General features: G+C 40.1%; 1 protein-coding gene across 1 annotated transcript in view; it reads right to left on the bottom strand.

The window, feature by feature from the left end:
• Positions 1-12,059, bottom strand: part of Dcdc2 (doublecortin domain containing 2) — a 143,265-nt gene extending 131,206 nt beyond the window's left edge. Inside the window, exons 1-4 of the mRNA XM_013035191.1 lie at positions 11,997-12,059; positions 10,925-11,291; positions 7,498-7,552; positions 5,368-5,423 (exon numbers count right to left, since the gene is read on the bottom strand). Of these exons, the coding sequence (XP_012890645.1) occupies positions 5,368-5,423; positions 7,498-7,552; positions 10,925-11,217 (404 nt within the window). The 5' untranslated portion in view covers positions 11,218-11,291; positions 11,997-12,059. The remainder of the gene's footprint in view (positions 1-5,367; positions 5,424-7,497; positions 7,553-10,924; positions 11,292-11,996) is intronic.
• Positions 12,060-19,202: the final 7,143 nt, after the last annotated feature.

Raw genomic sequence — 19,202 nt, 5'->3', positions numbered from 1 at the left:
AATTTGGGGAGGGGAAGGGAAATAACAAAATGGGGGAGCAGGGAGGGAGGAGTTGGGGAGGTGGGGAGGAAAGGGATGGTAGGGGAAAAATAAAGGAGGAGGATGTAACAATACTGGATAGGAAATGGACTCATTACCTTTCTCCTGTAACTGTAACCCCTGTGTACAGTATCTTTACAGTAAAATATATATATATATTAAGAAAAAAATACACTTTCAATTAGCATTTAGTGGTTTTTCTAATTAGGAAAAAGATCAATCTTCTTTCAATCTGACCTAAATTCATCAACCTTCACTCTATACTTTTTCTTTCCCCACTCTGTACCTACAATTAAATTATGAGCTGAGTCTAAACAAATCACCTTCTTCCTTGACTTAAAATTTTCTAGCATTATTTTCTCATTTTATTCCTTTCTAGGTAATTTAACAAAAAGCTCTGCCCAGAGTCCATCTACCACAATTACTTTGTGGTCATTCCTGATGGTACATAATTGTTTTGTTTCATTTTGTATATGGCTAGAACCTAGCCTATCTCCTGGTGTTCAGAGAGGCTTTTGACAATTATTCCGGAGAAAATGTGAAATGGTACAAGCAGCATTACACATGAAGTTGGTCATAGTAGTAGTTAACATCTCCCCATTTCCTATACCACTCCCATCCCCTAATAGCCACTATTCTTACTCTCCTTTTTTTCAGTACTAGATTTTTTTTTTTAACTCAGGGCTTTGTGCTTGCTAGGCTGGTATTCTACCACTTGAGCCACATACTCAAGTCTATTTTTTGCTGGTTATTTTGGAGATAGAATCTAGCAAAGTTTTCTGTATTGGCTGGCCTCAAAACACAATCCTCCAGATCTCAGCAAACTGAATAAACTAGGGAATATAGGCATGAGCTACTGGTGCCTGACTTTATTTCTATGAGTTGAACATTTTTCAATTCCATTTATAAGTGAGTTTGTGCCATTTAGCTGTTTGAGAAAAAGAAATTCTAGGGTTGGGCTGTAACCCAGTGGTAGAGTACTTGCTTAGAATGTGCAAGGTCCTGGACTCCATCCATAGAAACACATATATACAGACAGAAATTTTATCATTTGTAACAACATGGACGAGCAGAATACCATAGGCAAAATGAAATAAACCAGGCACAGAAAGACAATTATCTGATAGTTTAAAATAGACACAATAATTTAACTATCTCATAAGTACTTTTCTATGTTTCCCTAAAAGATCGATAATTACCTTCTTGTTTAGAACATCTCATTGCTATATCATCATCATCATTACCACCACCACCATAAATTGGCATATCAAATTCACTAATAGCATGTTTCCTAAAGTCATGTATAAATGCCAGAGAAGATGGAAGATATTTGCAACAAATGCTAATGGACAAACTAAAATCACTTATTTTTCAGTTTTCTGATCATAATTGATAAGGGTTATTAGCATACATTTTTCATAAGATTCATATTTTGCAAGTTGACATAAATCTCTCGTTTACTAACATATAGACATACAGCTCAATAGCAAAAAAAATTAAAAAGGTAAAACAAATACATATGGTAGAAAAATAAAATGTAGTCATCTGTTCTTGAGTCAAAAAACAAATCTCTTTGTGAAGCTCTGGCAAGGTCTTACAGACTCTTAGGTTACTGTAGCCCCTAAGATGACCTGGCTTCTCATAAAAGAATGCTTCTTATTTATTAATTGTATTAGAGAGGTTGAAGAGGAGAAATAGGAGATAAAAGATTGGGAAGGGGCTTCAATCATGGTTGGATAAGTTTAACATGAATGGATTTGCATTCTTCCATACACAGGAATTGACATAATCTGGAAATCTTTATTCAAGTTAGAGGAAAAAATATTTAGGAGTTTAGTTCTTCAACAGTTACCTCTTTGGGCCTCCTTGGGACCCCAGATTCTCAAGCTAAAGATATATCACTGGGTTAAACCACCCGACCCCCATGTCTTCCCACGGTGTGGTTAATGATTACACTCAGTTTAATGTCTAGAATCCCATTCCCAGACAAACCACTTTAAGTAGCAAGCTTTATAGTATGTTTCATTAGAGATTATGAACAATGATTAAGCTGAAGCATGAAGTCTTCATAACGATATTTAAAGTTGGAGGCTGTTCAATTGAGTGAACAACCTAAAGTACAACTCAGATTCCCACAAGCTTTGCAGACAAGGCAAAGTTTTATGGCTGTAACACATTCTTCCTTTCTCTTCTCCTCCCCGTGGTAGTCTATCCTGTCAGAAAGAAATAAAGCTTATCCAAATTCCCCTAATGAAAATCCAAAGAGTACAAGGGGTGACATTGATCAAGAAGCATGGCACTCATAAACTGATTTGTTGAATGGTGAACTCCTTTGTTCCATTACTTAAATACAAACATAATTTTTAAAAATCCAAAGCAAAGTTGGCATATTTGAGAGGATTCATTTGGATAGCAATCCAACAAGCAAACTTCCATTCTTTGGGAAGGCTTGTATTGGAGTCTGACTTCAGATTTTTAATTTGCATATTTCTTTTTAAGACAGTGTATGGACTTGTATTCCTGGATAGGTCACTGGAGTAAGGTGAGCCTGATCTGCCCTCTTTTGCCTGTCCTTTTATTTATGACCAGTGACTTCTGCCAGATGATTAAAGGAGAAGAAATAAAACTCCAAATAGATCTTTGATCTTTTTTAAAATATAAATATGGGGAAGGGGTAAAAAATGTGACAGTATTAGGGCTTAAACTTAGGGCCTGAGGACTGTTCCTTAGCTTTTGCACTCAAGGCTGGCATCCTATCACTTGAGCCACAACTCTACTTCCAGCTTTTTGGTGGTTAATTGAAGATAAAAGCCTCACCGACTTTCCTGCCTGAGCTGCCTTCAAACTGGGATCCTCAGAGCTCAGCCTGATGAGTAGCTAGAATTATAGGCATGAGGCCGCATTGACTTCAAAATTCTTTACTACTGGGCATTAAAAATAAGGATCAGTAATATTCAAGTAGATCAAATGAAATTCTACTCTGGTCTGTATTAGAAATCAAGAGGCACATGAAGGTTGGAGTAGAGCAGGAAAAAAAAAAGCAGTCACAAGGAAGCATGACCAAAGGCTAGAGTCTCAGTTGGATAAAGAATAAGGAATTTTTATCCCAGGTACTGGTCCCTCATACCTGTAATTCTTAAAATCAATCTACACTTTGGGAGCAGAAGCTCAGTATATGTAAGATGGAGTGATCAATGGCACAGCTGCTGGCTTTGCAGGGCACTTTGGGTCTATCTATCTATCCTCCAGGCCTGACTCAGAACAAGGCTTCTTTGCTCTCTCTACCTTCCAGGGTTATTTTTGCTCTTTCTGCCAAATCCAAGCTGTGAGTCTTTCACAGTTATGAGTCTCAAATGTTCCCTTTTCATCAAATTATAGACAACCTTCTCAAAAGCTTACTCTTATATTTAACCCCATCTGTACTTCCCTAAGCATCTCTAACACAATTTTCATTTACCTGCCAAATAACACCATGTACTTTTGGGGGGGGGTTAGTTACTGGAAGGGGTCAAGTGCTTCCTGTCTCTGTCCCCACGTTAGGGTCACAAAGGAAGAGGAGCAAGACTGGCTGTCAATTTAGTGTCTCTTCAATGATGAGCTTCATGATACAAAAAAAATCAAAAGCATGAATCATAGAAGAATTTTGAATGTCAAGGTGATAAGCACATTTGAGTAACCATGGCTGCAGTAGAAAGTAGGTACCATTCCCCAGACTCTCAACTCATATATGATAAGAGCTCTGCAGTGTGCTCACATTATACCTTGCTCCCAACACAGTTACCAATATATAACAAGGGATCTGGAGCCAAACAGCCTGTTCCCTTCCCACATATATATATATATATATATATATATAATGTACCAAGTTCCCTTACACAGTACAAGAAACTTTGCAGTCTAGGAAATTATTTAAGAATGTCATTATTTGGAAAACTCACTACATGGATGGAGTATGTGCTCAAGGATGAATAGAAGAGTTTGTAGCTCTAGGTCAAAGCAGAAGGAATCTGAATGCCCACAAAGGTCTTTGCAACAACACAATAAGCCAGACACACTGAACCAAACAGCTTTAGCCACAAAACTGAATCTCATCCATCCCTTAGAAAGAGTACACATTGCTTCAGGTAAGAGATTGTGTGTAGCACACTCACGTTTGCTCACTCAGCCCTCTGCACTGTATGTTATAAGCATGTGGGTCATGTGGCAAGCAAAGCAGATAAGATAGAAAAAATAAGAAGAAAGGAAGCAGAAGTCACATGCAATTAAAAGTGAGAGGGTGAGCCATGGTGCTACCTGGAGAAGGAAGTATACATGTAGAATCTGAAGCCCCCATTGCATGAGGACAAGGTCCCCTACAGATTGAATAAGTAAAGGAGGAAGACTGGACCTGGTAAGTTGGCATTGAATATGGAAGCACAGAATAAGATCTGAAACTGGACTCTCTTTCTGGCTCCCTCTCTCCCCCATCCTCTTTCCTTCTTCCCTCCCCAATTTCCTCCTCCTGTCCAAAGTGCATGCCAATTAGCATCATGGGCTTCTCTCCGATTAGTGGAAGAGATCCAGTCCTGCCATCAAGAAAGAAGAATGGGCCTTCTCAAAGATAAAGCTCATGGAACGGAAAAGCAATGACACATTTGAATGTCAAGATGGCAAGTACATCCTAGTTACTATGACTTGACATTAGTAAGTAGGACCATTCTGTCTAAATTATAAACTATCTAAAAACAGTCTGAGTCTACCATGAACTTGGATGAGGGCCCTCTGGGAGAAGGTAAGAAATGCTAACTCCCAGTGCACAATGGAGATTTCCAAGCTAGGATGGCTAGGACTCAAAACCATGTATTTGGCAAAACCCAACAGAAATACAAATGGCTTTCTGCAGTTTTAAAAAGAATCTATTGGGAATAATCAGAATGAATATGCTTGGAGCAATTAGGAAAACAGAATCATATATTCTGGTATGGTAGGTTTACTAATGTGGTGGGATTACTGTAAGAATTCTGCATAATCAACAGCCAAAGTGATATTTCTATGGAAAAATTATTTTGAAATTTCCCTAGGGAGTCCAAAAGCCCCCACACTCCATTTCTGGTGATGAAATGAAGGGGTGGTGTTTTTCAAAGCAGAGTGAAGAACACAGTAGGGTTTTGGGGAGAAGCGTCTTGGGTTGAATATCAATACTAGGAATGAAACCTAAGAGAAATGAATTCAAATGTCTGACTACCTTGGGAGTAAAGGTGGGGAGGAGAAAAGTGAAGAATCAGATTTGGGGGGTTGGAGGACACACTGCTGAACATGGTCAAGCAGTGTCTTTCCATCTCTTCCTACCTCCTGTGCACTTCAAATTTCTTCTTTTCATCCCCACCTGGCCCTGTGGAGAAGAACTGAGAAGAAAAGAAAATACACTACAGCAGAGCAGAAAGAAGGAAGGACTAAAGGGACTTGCTAGTGAGAAATAAGGTAGAAGACGTACAGTATTCTATTTGGAGATAAGGAGTAGATTTTTCGCATGTAAGATGGGCATTCATAAATCAGAATCGGTACATGTAGCTCATGCACTGGTCCAAAGTAAAAAGAAGACATAGGGCTGCCCAGAGAAGAAAAGCAGTTAGCAAGTTAAATTAACTAGTCTTTATAAATGCTGTTAGAGCAATATAGAGAGAGCAATTTTATATATATATATATATATATATATATATATATATATAATGGTAGAGTGCTTGCCTCACATGTATGAGGCCCTGGGTTCGATTTCTTAGCACCATATAAACAGAAAAGGCTGGAAGTGGCCCTGTGGCTCAAGTGGTAGAGCACTAGCCTTGAGCTGAAGAGCTGAGGGACAGTGCCCAAGCCCAGAGTTCAAACCCCATGCCCGACAAGAAGAAAAAGAAAAAAGGAGGAGGAGGAGGAGGAGGAAGAGGAGGAGGAGGGGGAAGAGGAGGAAGAGGAAGAGGAGGAGGAGGGGGAAGAGGAGGAAGAAGAGGAAGAGGAGAAGAAGGGGAAGAAGGAAAAGAAGGAGAAGGAGGAGGAAAAGAGGTATTTTCAATCCAATCATTGTACACACCTGTTACTCTTCACTAGGCCCAATGTTTTCACCAACAATACTGGAACCCAGAGTAAACATATTGTACTACAATGTTTTGTAATTCCCACATCTCTACTTCTATTATAGACATTCAGGTTCTGTCACCAAATTCATGCAAGATGGCCTGCTTCCAACAGGTGTGTACTCTTCAAACAGAACCGTTACCAGAACTAATTCACCAATTTGCCCTTTATTTTTTTACTTGCTCCAGGTATTAACTGTAATGTATAAACAACCTGAAAAAATTAAACTCCTCTCTCCTCTACGCTATAAAGCCTATCACTTTCATGGACAACCAATTTGATATATAATTGAAAAAGCAAAATGACAAAACAAAAATACCAGTTATTTTAAACAAGGGCTGGGAGTAGCACTTCTTTCTGTAAATTATTTGAGTAATGAATTTAACTCTTCATGCTTTTCAACCGTTGCACAATTAGAATTGGTTCCCTATGTAATTTCTTCCCTAGGGAGACCTAGTTGGTGTTGTTGAGCATAATCGGAATGTGAGAGGAAACGGTGAAAGTTAAGGAGAGTCTGGAGCTCAGGACTGTAACTGAGAAGAGTCTCTTTTCCCTTGGAGATAACGGATGGGTTTTACACATATGAGATGTATGTTCACAAATCAAAGCTGCATACTAGCTTATGCAGACAGACCTAAAAGAAAGAGGCAGACGACATGCATAGCAGAACTCCCAAGTAAATGGAAGCACCTGATTAAGAGTAGCAATCTGGGCTGGTGGACAAAGGCTCATCAGGATCTAATTAACCCTTTCACTGTCTCACTGAGACACTTGAGGCTGTTACTGGTTTTTAATTTTTTTTTCTTCTATAAACCAAGGACTTAGTTATGAGATTCACACATGCATTTGCTGACTATGCTCAAACAAACTTTAATACAAGTGTTTTTCTGACATGGCAACATTTAATTGTTTCTTTTGAAATCCTCAGGGACAGTCACAGTCACCTTGATCTTGGTTGTTTAAATACCAAGCTATCAAAAGCAAGTTAGGATAAAGGATGGCATTTTGGTAAAGATTTTATCTAACAGTGCATACATTCTTCCTACCCTTGACAGGGAAAATTGTCTTTGGATTTAGTTGGAGAACAGGCAGCTTGAAAATGAGTAAAACTGGAATATGTTCCATTTAATCCTGCATGTCTTAGAATACCTACTGCCTCTTTATTTATGACAATTACCCAAAGCAACCTCCATCTTTTCCTTAGAACCTATAAATGCATATATCCCATTTATATGCATTTGAGAACCCTACTCTTATCATTAGAATGCTATACAAGTTTCTGATACACACCATAAGAAGCAGAAAAGGCACTTTTCTTTATCTGAGCTTTCAAAATAGAATTTGCATTACCTCTGTGTTAATAACTTCCATGGGTCTTTTCTTAATATCTCCTATATCCAGGTAACTGGAGGAAAAAACAAACAAATTGTGAGGGTTACTGCTCTTACAAGTTTCAAGTCAGTTATGTAAATTCCTTATCATGTAAACATGATTTAAAAAAAAACTAAAGCATGTCATAAAAAATACAAAGTCAACAGGTAGTAAGAACTGCATTAATTCAGCATCATCAACCACAGCTTATGCATGTCTACTGTAAACTTCAAAGGAATCAAGTCTTAGAAATACATACTTCTAAAAGGGAATCTTAATAGTTAATTAGTAACTATAGAAAGTATATTTCAATTTCTTCTCTCTCTCTCTCTCTCTCTCTCTCTCTCTGTGTGTGTGTGTGTGTGTGTGTGTGTGTGTGTGTGTGTGATCCTTTATTAGGGCTCACACCCTCCTATGGCTTTTTCACTCAAATCTTGTACTGTACTATTTGAGCCACACCTCCAATTCTGGTTTTGCTCTTTAACTACAGATAAAAGTCTCCCAAACTTGCCTGCCTGGGCTGACTTTAAATCATTGTCCTCAGATCTCAGCCTCCTGAGTAGTTATGATTACAGGCATGAGACACCAGCGCCCAGCATATGAGCTTGATAAAGAATGCAAACTGTAAAGAAGCTTAGCAATTGGACTAATGGAAATACTGAAAGTATATGTTAAAGTAACACATAGGAAAGAATGGAGTATCGTTTTCCTATAATGGTACAGAAAGGCTCAGCCACCTGGGATGGTTGAGGAATTGTTTTAGCTTAAAGAGTAGATAAGTTCTGGAGACTCTTACTATATTAGTACTAGTTAAAGCAGTTATTAACTACTCATCGTTTACTAGTTACTGCATAAGTACAACCCACCAAGTTGTCCAAAACAGTTTATATTGGAATTAACTATTGTAATGATTTATTGTGGCTGATATTATTTGCCTTTTTGGAAAGAATGCTTTAGTTAACTGATACCCCTGGAAAAGATGTGTATTTCATTTGAATAAACAGTAGTTACATAATACAATGCAAACACTCTCTCTGTCTTTGCAATAATGGGTCTTTTGTGAATTTGCAAGAAGTATTTCTAGCAGAATTCCAAAATACACTGTCATGTACAAAAAAGTTATCTCAGAGCCACAAGATTAATGAGGTAGAGTCAACCCCCACAAAACACAGGGTAAGTTTGGGGATAATAGTCTCTAGCAATTGCTGCCAAAAAATAAAGTAATAACTTGAAGTATAAATGTGATTTGAAAAATATTAGCAAACTCTAAACAAAAAAATGATCCTGCAAGCAGTTGATCATTTCCATTTGAGAAATGTATTGCTATCTTCCCAATTTAGGGTCTAAGCAAAAGACCAAATTACCCACAACATCTTTTAGACTCTCTTTTTTTCTGCTATGTTCTTCATTTGTTATACAAACTTATACTATTAGGATTCAAATATTCTTGGAGTAAAATTTTCTTGGCCTCTATAATTATAATTATAATTATAGATTCTGCTATTTGAACACATCTATAAAAAAATACTAGCCAGCATGGAAAACCAATCATGGACACTGTTATTTTAAATTCAGTTGGGGTGTGTGTGTGTGTGTGTGTGTGTGTGTGCACGTGCGTGCACATGTGTGTATGTGTGTGTGTGTACCAAAAGCAAAAATTACCACCTATGTCCCTTATATACATATAATGATTTGTTCTTTGTAGTTGGTTTGGTTTAGAACTGTATCTTTTTGTCTTATGAGTTGTGGTGCCACATAAACAAAACCAAACATGGATTACAGAAGCGAGCCTACAGTTTTCAACTCTATTTTCTGGCTCAGATTCTGAACTAGATTGGCATTCCCATTAAATTGCTTGATATGGGAGTTGTTCAATAAAAATATATAATAGACATATATATGTCTACCATTGCTATAACACTTTGGTGTTTATAACCACATTCACATCTGTAATATTTACGTTTACAAAAGCCCTGTGAGGTAGAAATGGTGTGCTCCTTTTCTTTCTTAAGAAACTGACTAAGTCCAGCGATTGACCCAAGGGCTTCAATAATAAACAGGTAGCTAAGCCTCAAGTCTCCTATTTGACGCTCTACATTTCTTTTAGACAGTATCATTTATCAATTTTCTATGAAAGTAGACCACTTCATAGAGGGGAGAAAATAAATTCAAATGTATCCCTCACCTTCACACTAAGAATGCTTGTCTCAGCAGAGCAGTGCACCTCAAATTCAACTTAAGTAAGCTTAGGCAAGAAGGGATAATTTTAGAGAAGCTGATGACATTTGGGAAAGTGTTGCAATATAGTTAGAAAGAAAATTTCACAAGCATGAATTATGGTAAAGATTTTTATTTTTTTTTACTATCTTTGATTTCAAGATGATTTTTCTTTTTAAAAAGAGTCTTTAAATACTACAGAATATAGAATTACCATCTATTCCAGCACTTTCACTTTTGGATACATACCCAGGAGAAATGAAGAATGTAAACAAATGTTCATAGAAGCATTATTCATGGTAATCAAAAAGTGAAACAACTCCAATATTCATCAACTACTTAATGGATAAGCAAATGTGTTGTGTCCATGTCATCTGAAATGTTATTCAATACTTTAAAAAAATGCCATATTGGTGCATGCTACCTATAACACAGCATAGATGAATCTTAATATATTTATGGTAAGAACACAAGACAGACAAATACTATTGCATAATAGTATACTATTGCATAATTACATTTTTATGAACTGTCCGATGCAAGGAATATCTGGTATGAATGAGTCTCCTGGTAGCCTTCCTGGTAGGAACTGAGCAAAGTGAACCCCATCTTTGCATGCCTAACCATCAGGTTGTTGGAGACAGACCAGCAAACATATTTTAAGCCAATAAATTTTTTTCCCAAACATTCTGAGAGTAGTATTAATGTAACAGAAGTTGGAAGGAGAATCATAGCAGTGGAGTTGTTTTCATTCTACCTGAAAGGTTGGAAGAATTAAGCAAAGGAGGGGGAGAAGCAGAGCCGTTTGCACTTGTGGAGTTCATATAGCCTCCAATACTTGGAAGTAGTTACGAAGGATCATTGAAACTAAACAGATCCGTTCCAAGAAAAAGTGGGAGAGAAAACAAACAGGAATTGTAGAAGTATCCATTTGGTCACTAACTTTGTCCAGGATTATTTTTTCTTCATCTGTTATTATACCTTTTTTGTTTTTGTTTTACACTTGGATATCTACTGCTACTCAAGCAAAATTCCTTCTTGGGTGAGTTTCAACCCCTACCCCCCCAACTGCGACTGGAACTTGGAGAAACACCACACCGGCAAGTCCCAACCCCTCCACCCACCCAGATGTGGATGGGATGGGGGGGGTCGTCCACATCCGCCTATCACACACCGCCGCAGGACTCACTTGAGTTTCTTGAAGGCTTCCGGGCCCCCAGCCACGTAGTTGCCCCCACTCTCGATCTGGTCGAGCTTCCGAATGCGGTGACCGGTCCGCGGGGTGTAGATATTCCTGACCGCTCCAAAGGGCGCTTGGACCCCACCGGTCACCTCTTTCAGGAAGACATCGAAGCTGGACACCTTCTTCTCGTGGATGACAACGCGGCGCCCCGCAAAGAATGGGTCCCCGTTGCGGTACACCAGCACGCTCTTCACCACGGGCTGAGACAGGTGGCTGGACCGGGCGCTGGTGCCGCTCATCTTCCCCGCGGGGCGACACCGCAGCGGGCGCTTCCTGCTGCCCCCGGAGGAACCCACCGCGAGGAAATCACCTCCTGAAAGCAATGCGGGGAGGGGAGCGGTCAGACCCACGAGGGATGGAGAAGGGGCGCGGCCTTCCACCCGGCGGACACCCTCGTAGGAGCTGCGGGACGCAAGTTCAAGTGTTTCACCGGGGCGTGCGCAGCCGGCCAATCAGCGCTCGCGGGGGCGCCGCGCACCTGCTTCTCCGGCAGCCGGCGGGACGGCGGCGCGGGGCGGGGGACGGGGGGCGGGGGGGGGGGCTTTGAACTCCTGCCCCGAGCGAGGACGGGCGGGGGAGGGGTGGGGTGGGCACCCGGACGAGCTCACACTCACACACACTCACTCACAGATTCACTAACATGGCGAAACTCCTGTTGGAGCAATCTATCTGGGTCACTTCAAACAGCGGGACTTTTCTCTCGATCTCCTATTCGTTTCCCATCCCCCGCCACCTTCCTCGCCCGCCCCCCCCACACACACACACATAAAGTAATTAAGATACTGGCTGAAGTGGTCTAGATTGTTCTTTGCCGGTCCGGCACCCGGCCCGCCTCCCTAAGCAGCGGTGCGCGCTGTCGAGGGTCAGGTGGGCATCTCTCGACCACCGCGGGCAGTGAGCTGCGCGCAACTGAGTTCCCGGGAGGGAGGGAGGGAGGGGGCGGGCAGTGGGGGATGGCCCCCCACCGGGAGACACGCCCGCCAGCGCCGGGGGAAGGGGGCCGGGGGTGGGTACCTACCCAAAGACCGCGATCGACTGCGGAGGGCTGGTGGGGGACGCGCGGCGCGGCGCTGCCCCGGGCGGGGCGGGGCGCAGGGTGGGGGAAGGGGGACGGTGCGGGGCGGGGGCCGTGCTGGGGTCCGACTGGGTAAACTCCACGACGTCGGCCGGCCTGGCGTCGCTAGGGCTGCCCCTGCCCGCTGCCGTTACCTCTGCGGGCCTGCCTCGGCCCCGTGGGGGGGAGAAGAGTGGTTGTTGGATTGTTGGTTGTTGCTGGTGGTTGGTTTTTTTTTTTTTTTCCTTTCCTCGCCGTTTCCATAGCTACAGCAGCCACGCGCGCGCAGAGAGCCAAGTCCATGAAGCAGGCCTGGGCGATGCCTGGCCACCTCTGGGCTTTCCTGGCGGCCTCTGACACAGGTGCAGAAGGAGTTGAGGGGCTTGGGAGGGATGAAGCGTTATCCTGCGGCCTCTCCACGAAGGGATGCTGCGGTGTGCCAGGCCCCGGGCCCGGAGCCGCGCGCCCCGCCGGACAGGTGACATCCTATGGCATTTTGAGTGTCTCCCAAGCGGATCTTTTTGCGGAAGATGGGAAGGTCTTTGCAAGAAAAGGATAGAAAAGCTTAGACCTCACAGCCCTAGAACTCACAGCTATGCTGCTTGTGTAAATTACTACAACAGCCAAGTGCTTGTAGTTCAGGCCTTGTAATCCTAGCTACTCAGGAGGCTGAGATCTGAGGATCACGGTTCGATGCCACCCCGGGGAAGAAAAGTCCCAGTGAGACCCTTATCTTTAATTAACTCCTCAGAAGCCGGAAGTGGAGCTGTGGCTCAAAGTGGTAGAGTGCCTACCTTGAGCAAAAGAGCTCAGGGACAAAGTCCAGTCCCTGAGTTCAAGCCCCACAACCAACAAAAATAAATAATTAGATCAGGAGGAAGAGTTTTGAGACTATTAAAAATTGTGCGGTTCTTCTCTGACTATGTTCCCTTACTAAGATTGTCAATGTCCAAATTTTTATAACCAAGTGTTCCTAACTCATCATATGGGCGGGGGGGGGGGGGGGGGAGTGACAGTTAACGGAATACTCACATAACCGTGTACCAGGCTTGTTTAGTCACTTGCATAGATTGCCTAATTTAACATAATAATCTTTAGAGGCAAATGTACTGTTCGCAGATGGAGAAACTGCCCTGTGGAGACACCAAAGAAATTTACCTGATGTCAAACTGATTTTAGCCCAATTCTGTCTTATTCCAGAACCCCCTCGCAACAGGAAATGTGAATGTGTGAGGTGTTGCACTCTGGAGCAGGAATATTTTGATTATAAAGTCGTGGAATATGTTGATGTCTTCAGAGTTACCCAGTTTCCACAAGAAGGTCAAATCGGAGAGAATGCTACATAGAGAATGTAGAAGAGGGAAATTCTTTGAGCTAAATGTGGGAATTTAAGAGTTTAGAGTAGAAAAAGAAAACAGCTGTGCCTGTTTTGAGGACTTGGAAGGCATTCAACCAACGCCAATACTCTCAACAGCCTGAAGTTCCCTGCTGCTTGTACAGCCCAGTACAAAATGAAAATGTGTGACCCCTGGTTCAAAAATTAAGAATTTCAAGAAACCTATTTTATGCTACTCCTCTGATCAGGGGAAGCTTTTTTACGTATTATCTACTTTATAGATTTACCTATTGTAATTATACATCTAGCAATTACAATGTATTGTAAACCCTTATATAATTATATATTTCATCTTTGCGTAATTAGTTGTGATGTGTATAAATTCCCTAAGGGAAAAGCTACTGTCTATTTTATTTATCAACCTCTTACCAGTCCCAATATTGCTGATACCACATAAATATTTCATGAATAAGACATATTGGAAAATATATTGTTTGAAAATTAAGGGGAAAGAACTGTAAAATGCTTCTCTGAAAATAAAAAGGTTCTGGATGATTGAGAATCTACAACCAATTGCTTAGGTTTGGACAAAAGTTACCCAGCTGTAGGCAAAGGAAATGCTACACATGATGCTAAATTCTCTTACCAAGTATAAGAGAAGTTTTGAGAATAGATTTTGTTTTTGGTTTTGTTTGTTTCTGAAGCTGGGTATCAAACATAGGACCTCTCTCATGCGAAGCAAGTGTTCCACCCCAGAGTTCATCCCCAGTCCAGAGGTATGATTTTCTTATCCTGCTACTTTTCTCTTAAAGAATCTTACCTTTGTAATTGGTTTTCACATCTTGGTCTCTGAAACAGCAAGAACTTTGGTTTCCTGAGACTCAATTTCTGCTGGATATACAATATCCAGTAATGACTTTCTGATAGGCTTGAATGCTTCTTTTTAGCTTTTCTCAGTTGGACTTGATAATGACTAAAGTCTTCATAGCCATACACTAGGTTGTCTAATCCACTCAGCTGCCTTCAAAGTTCCTAATAGGCTAGAGTGTGTAGTCAGTGGCAGAGCACTTCTGCAGCATGCACAGGATTTGAGTTTGATCCCACGCACTACCAAATAAATAAACAAGGCTTCATAGCAGCTGTAAGAACCATCCTTATTTAGTACATAACCAAGTCTAAAACCAACTCAAGTAGATTCTTCTACTTGAGTTGCCTTATATCTGTCTCTTCCCATTCTTGTTGCCCTTACATTGGTTTAGAGCTTATTACAAAGCGCTTATTTTTTAAATTACCATATAACTAAAGAGTTAAAATAATCTTTAAAGTCATTTGCTACTATTTATTTCCACTTAATTGTGTCGTAAGTAACCACTATCTCCTAAAACAAGAAACATTGAACATGTTTTACAAAAAGTCATAAATTTCTGAAAAAAAAAACATGAAATCCTAAAGAAGCTGTAGCTATTTATCTTTAAACTCTACATAAATGGAATGTTACATCTCTCTAAGTTACTATTTCCTTTCTCTGAAAGAAAAAAAAAAAAGAACACATGCAGTGTCATGTTGAGAGACATGACATCAGCGAAAAGCTTTGCGGTTCCCTGGAGTGTGACTTGCAAGCCCAGCATTGAAAGGGCAAGTTTAGAGGCAAGGTTAAAGAAAGCTGAGAGAAGGCACACAGAGAACTTTTATCTTCTCTTCACTATAGAAAATATTGTTCTTCCAGGCTTTTCCAGCACTGAATATAATGGTAAAAGTAAGTGAGTAACTGTGTATCAGATGAATAAACAGCACCTTTTACCAGAGTGAAAATGGTACAGGTATGAAAGAAGTAGAAGAATGTACTTTGAAGACAGATGCAGCCACTGTGATGTGCCTGTATTTTATCCTTGCTGTAATGACTATGTGTTTCTAGATGGTTTCTACTGTTCTTGATCCTTTAAAGATAATGTTGGTAAACCTCCATTCCCAAATATATGGTGAAATAAATATTCTGGGTCATTGTCTTTTTTTTTTTTTTTTGCCCGTCCTAGGGCTTGAACTCAGAGCCTGGACACTGTCCCTGAGCTTTTTTTTTTTTTCTTGGGGGAGGGTGTTTGTTTTGTTGTTTTTGTCTTTGTTTTGTTTTGTGGGCTCAAGGCTAGCATTCTACCACTTGAGTCACAGCTTTGCTTCTGAATTTTTGGGGGGGTGGTTAATTGGAGATAAAAAGTCTCAGACTTTCCTGCCCAGGCTGGCTTTATACCACAATCCCCAGATCTCAGTCTCCTGAGTAGCTAGGATTACAGGCGCAAGCCACCAGCACCTGGCTCAGTTTCCTTTTAAATCATACAAAATGTTTGATTTAAAAAAACTAGAACTTTTTGAATGCATTGCCTATTTGACAAAAATGGAAAGAATTCAGAAAACCTGAAAACCAAGAGAAAACAGACACCCTGAGAAGGGAAAATGCACTGAAATCAGCTTTAACCCTACTTACACCTGCCCGTGCTTTGGTACACTGAACAGTTGTTCGGTGGTTGCCCAAGGAGAAAAGTATAAGAGATGAGTTTAAGGCCTCCCAAGGTGGAGAGTCCAAGAGGGCACCCCCATGCAAATGTGCAACCTTTAAGACCTAGACTAGGAGTGTAATACTGAGCAAGAAATTAACCCTCTTCACAGAACATTTCTACTGCAAAGAAGAGATTTCTTCTTCCATTTGTGCTAAAGGCAAAAATGGATAGGGACGATCATAGAATGTCACCTAACTCATAATCACAACAGCTGACCCCAGTAGCAATACACTCATTAACTCTATCTCTATAATATTACAAAAATGAGACAAAAGGAAAAGGTTCACAGATGGCTGACAAGTCAGCACAATCCTACCTGAAGAACACAGCTTTTACTCGGTCTACAAACAATTTCCACAGATTATTTCTAAGAAAGACAAATTCACAGTCAAAAATACATCAAACTCAAAAATAATCTATGAGTTGCCCTGAAGAAATAACAGATAAGAACTAGACCTATAAAAATTCCAAATACTGGAATTATCAGAGACTGAATTTTAAAATAATTAGTATATCTGAAGAAATAAAATAGTTGAAAACAGGAAAAAGGAACAAGAAACTAAAATAAGTTGGGTTTAAAAAAATAAAGTAAGGGCTGGGAAGGTAGCTCAGTGGTAGAGTACTTGCCTTGCATGCATGAGGCCCTGGGTTTGATTCCTCAGCACCACAAAAGCAGAAAGAAAAAACAACCAGAAATGGTGCTGTGGCTCAAGTGGTAGAGCACTAGACTTGAGCTGAAAAGCTAAGGGACAGCGCCCAGGCCCAGGGTACAAGTCCCAAGACCAACCAAATAATAATAATAAAGTAAGATATCTAGAAATGAAATGTATAAGTAAAACTTGAAGCTCAAGGAAGTTACTAATTTTTAGTTAGTCACATCCAAAGAGAGAATTGTTGAAATGGAAGCATATACTCAGAGAATGTCCAGAGGATAGTATTGACATGAATAAATAAAAAACAGGAAATGAAAAGGTTGGAGGATAAAGTAAAACTATTTGTCATATATCTAATCAAAAAGACAATAGTCTTTCTCTTTTCCTCTTCTCCTCTACTCTCTAACTTTATGTTTTTTCCCCTATTCCTTCCTGTGTCTCACCAGTGGGAAAATTTCCACATAAAAGCTGCTCCATAGGGCCTACAAGGAACATGACAGAGCCCCAGCCATCCTGTAGAAAATGGGTGGAGGTTCAATGGATAGAGGCCCAGAGGGAATTTGATGTAAGCTTCTGTTGTCTATGCCAGAAGGGAACTGACTGGAGAATGGCCTATGATCTGAACAAGAGCAGACCTAAAATTTAGTCTCTGTACTCACCCTAGGGGTGGGAGCTCCAGCTCTCACCAGGGCTGAGATGCCCAATAATGGAACAAGAAAACAGTGAGACAAAGGACACAGGGCAAACCAATGCAACAGCGATATTCACAAGGCAACATGTTGGAAATGAACTTTACAGGGAGGGAGGGGACACTGGGGTGGAGGGAAGGAGAGGGTAACAGTATTTGCCAAGAAATATACTCACTACCTTATATATGTAACTGTAACCCATCTGTACATCACTTTGACAATAAAACTAAATTAAAATAGAGAAAATGAAGTACAGACATCATCTGCAGTCTTTCAGAATCATTGACAAGTATAAATCCTCATGTTCTGAAAATAAAGTAAGTCCAATACAGCTATCATAGTGAATACAATGCACACAAAGACATATACACAACACACACACACACACACACACACACACACACACAGCTATCAGGGAAAGACAAATTACCTGCAAAGGGAAGAGAACTGAAAAAAAACTGATTTCTCTAAAACAAAATGGGAAACTAGAAAACAATGGAATAATATTTTCAATGTGTTGAGAAAGTAATTGTTGACACAGAATTCACACACAACAAAATTAAGCTTTCAATATTTGATGTGACTTGAGACTATTTACTACAAGTAAAAGTCCACCAAAGGAAATTTTAAGACCCTTACATACCCATGTTGAAATGCCTAGGGTAACTTTAATAGACATGTTAATTATAACTTCCAAGCCCACAGACGAATAAAAGTGAAAGGAGAGATAAGGAAGAGTATTCATCCAAGAAAAGGAAATATTTTTGCAATATCATGGCATATAGAAAGCACAAATATATATGACAAAAATGCATCTTTTAGGCCAATAATCATAATACAAGAGAATGGATTAAAAGTAAAAGAGATAGGCTGTCATACAGAGGGAAACTCAAGCTCTATAGTTTTATAATAATATTTTTTAAAAAGAGAAGAATAACAAAAATAATGACCTTTTGGTGAGGCTGTGGAGAAATCAGAACACCCATATATTACCAATAGGAATATAAAATGCTACATCCTCTTTGAAAAACAGCTCACAGTTTCTCACAAAGTTACAGAGTTTCATATGATACTGCAATTCTATTCTTAATCATACACCCAAGAATATGTAAAACTATATGCTCACAAACAAAACTAATAACATTGAGCATATATGATTTATGAATGTTCATATTAGAATAGCCAAAGATAGGACATAATCCAAATATCCATCCACTAATGAATGATTACATAACAAAATGTGATGTACCTGTTGCAGGGGATATATTCTGCCATGAAGAATAAACTATAAGCTTGGCACAAGTGGCTCATGCTTGTAATCCTAGCTACTCAGGAAGCTGAAATATGAAGGTTTTGTTTCAAAGCCAGTCCAGGTAAACAAATCTATAAAGACTGTTGTCACCAATTAACTAGCGAAATACTGAAACTGGAGATGTGACTCACATGGTAGATCACCAGCCTTAAGCAAAAACAAAAACCCAGGAAGAGTGCAAGGCTCAGAGTTCAAGCCTTAGTAGTACAGGGCGGAGGACAACTATTTGACACCTGTAAATGGAAAGAAATAAAAACTTTTAACAGCAACAACTCTTAACAATGATTTCAAATATGAACAAATAGGTACTTAATAAAAGAAAACAAATGGAAATGGTGCTGTGGCTCAAATGGGAGAGCGCTAGCCTTGAGCAAAAGAAGCTCAGGGACAGTGCCAGGCCCAGATTTCAAGCCTCAGGACTAGCACTAAAAAGAAAGAAAGAAAAGAATAGAATAGAATAGAAAAAGAAAGGAAACAAATGATCAAGAAACATATGGGAAGGTGCTTCACTTCATTAGAAATCAAAGAACCTCTGGGCTCCAGTGGCTCATGCCTATAAACCTAGCTACTCAGAAGGCTGTGACCTGGAGAGACAAGTTTTTTTAAGCCAGCCCAAGCAGAAAAGTCT

Source organism: Dipodomys ordii, unplaced genomic scaffold, assembly GCF_000151885.1.
Source record: "Dipodomys ordii isolate 6190 unplaced genomic scaffold, Dord_2.0 Scaffold206, whole genome shotgun sequence".
Classification (NCBI taxonomy): Eukaryota; Metazoa; Chordata; class Mammalia; order Rodentia; family Heteromyidae; genus Dipodomys; species Dipodomys ordii.
Note: the sequence above shows the minus strand (reverse complement) of the source record. Positions and strands in the feature narration are given on the sequence as shown.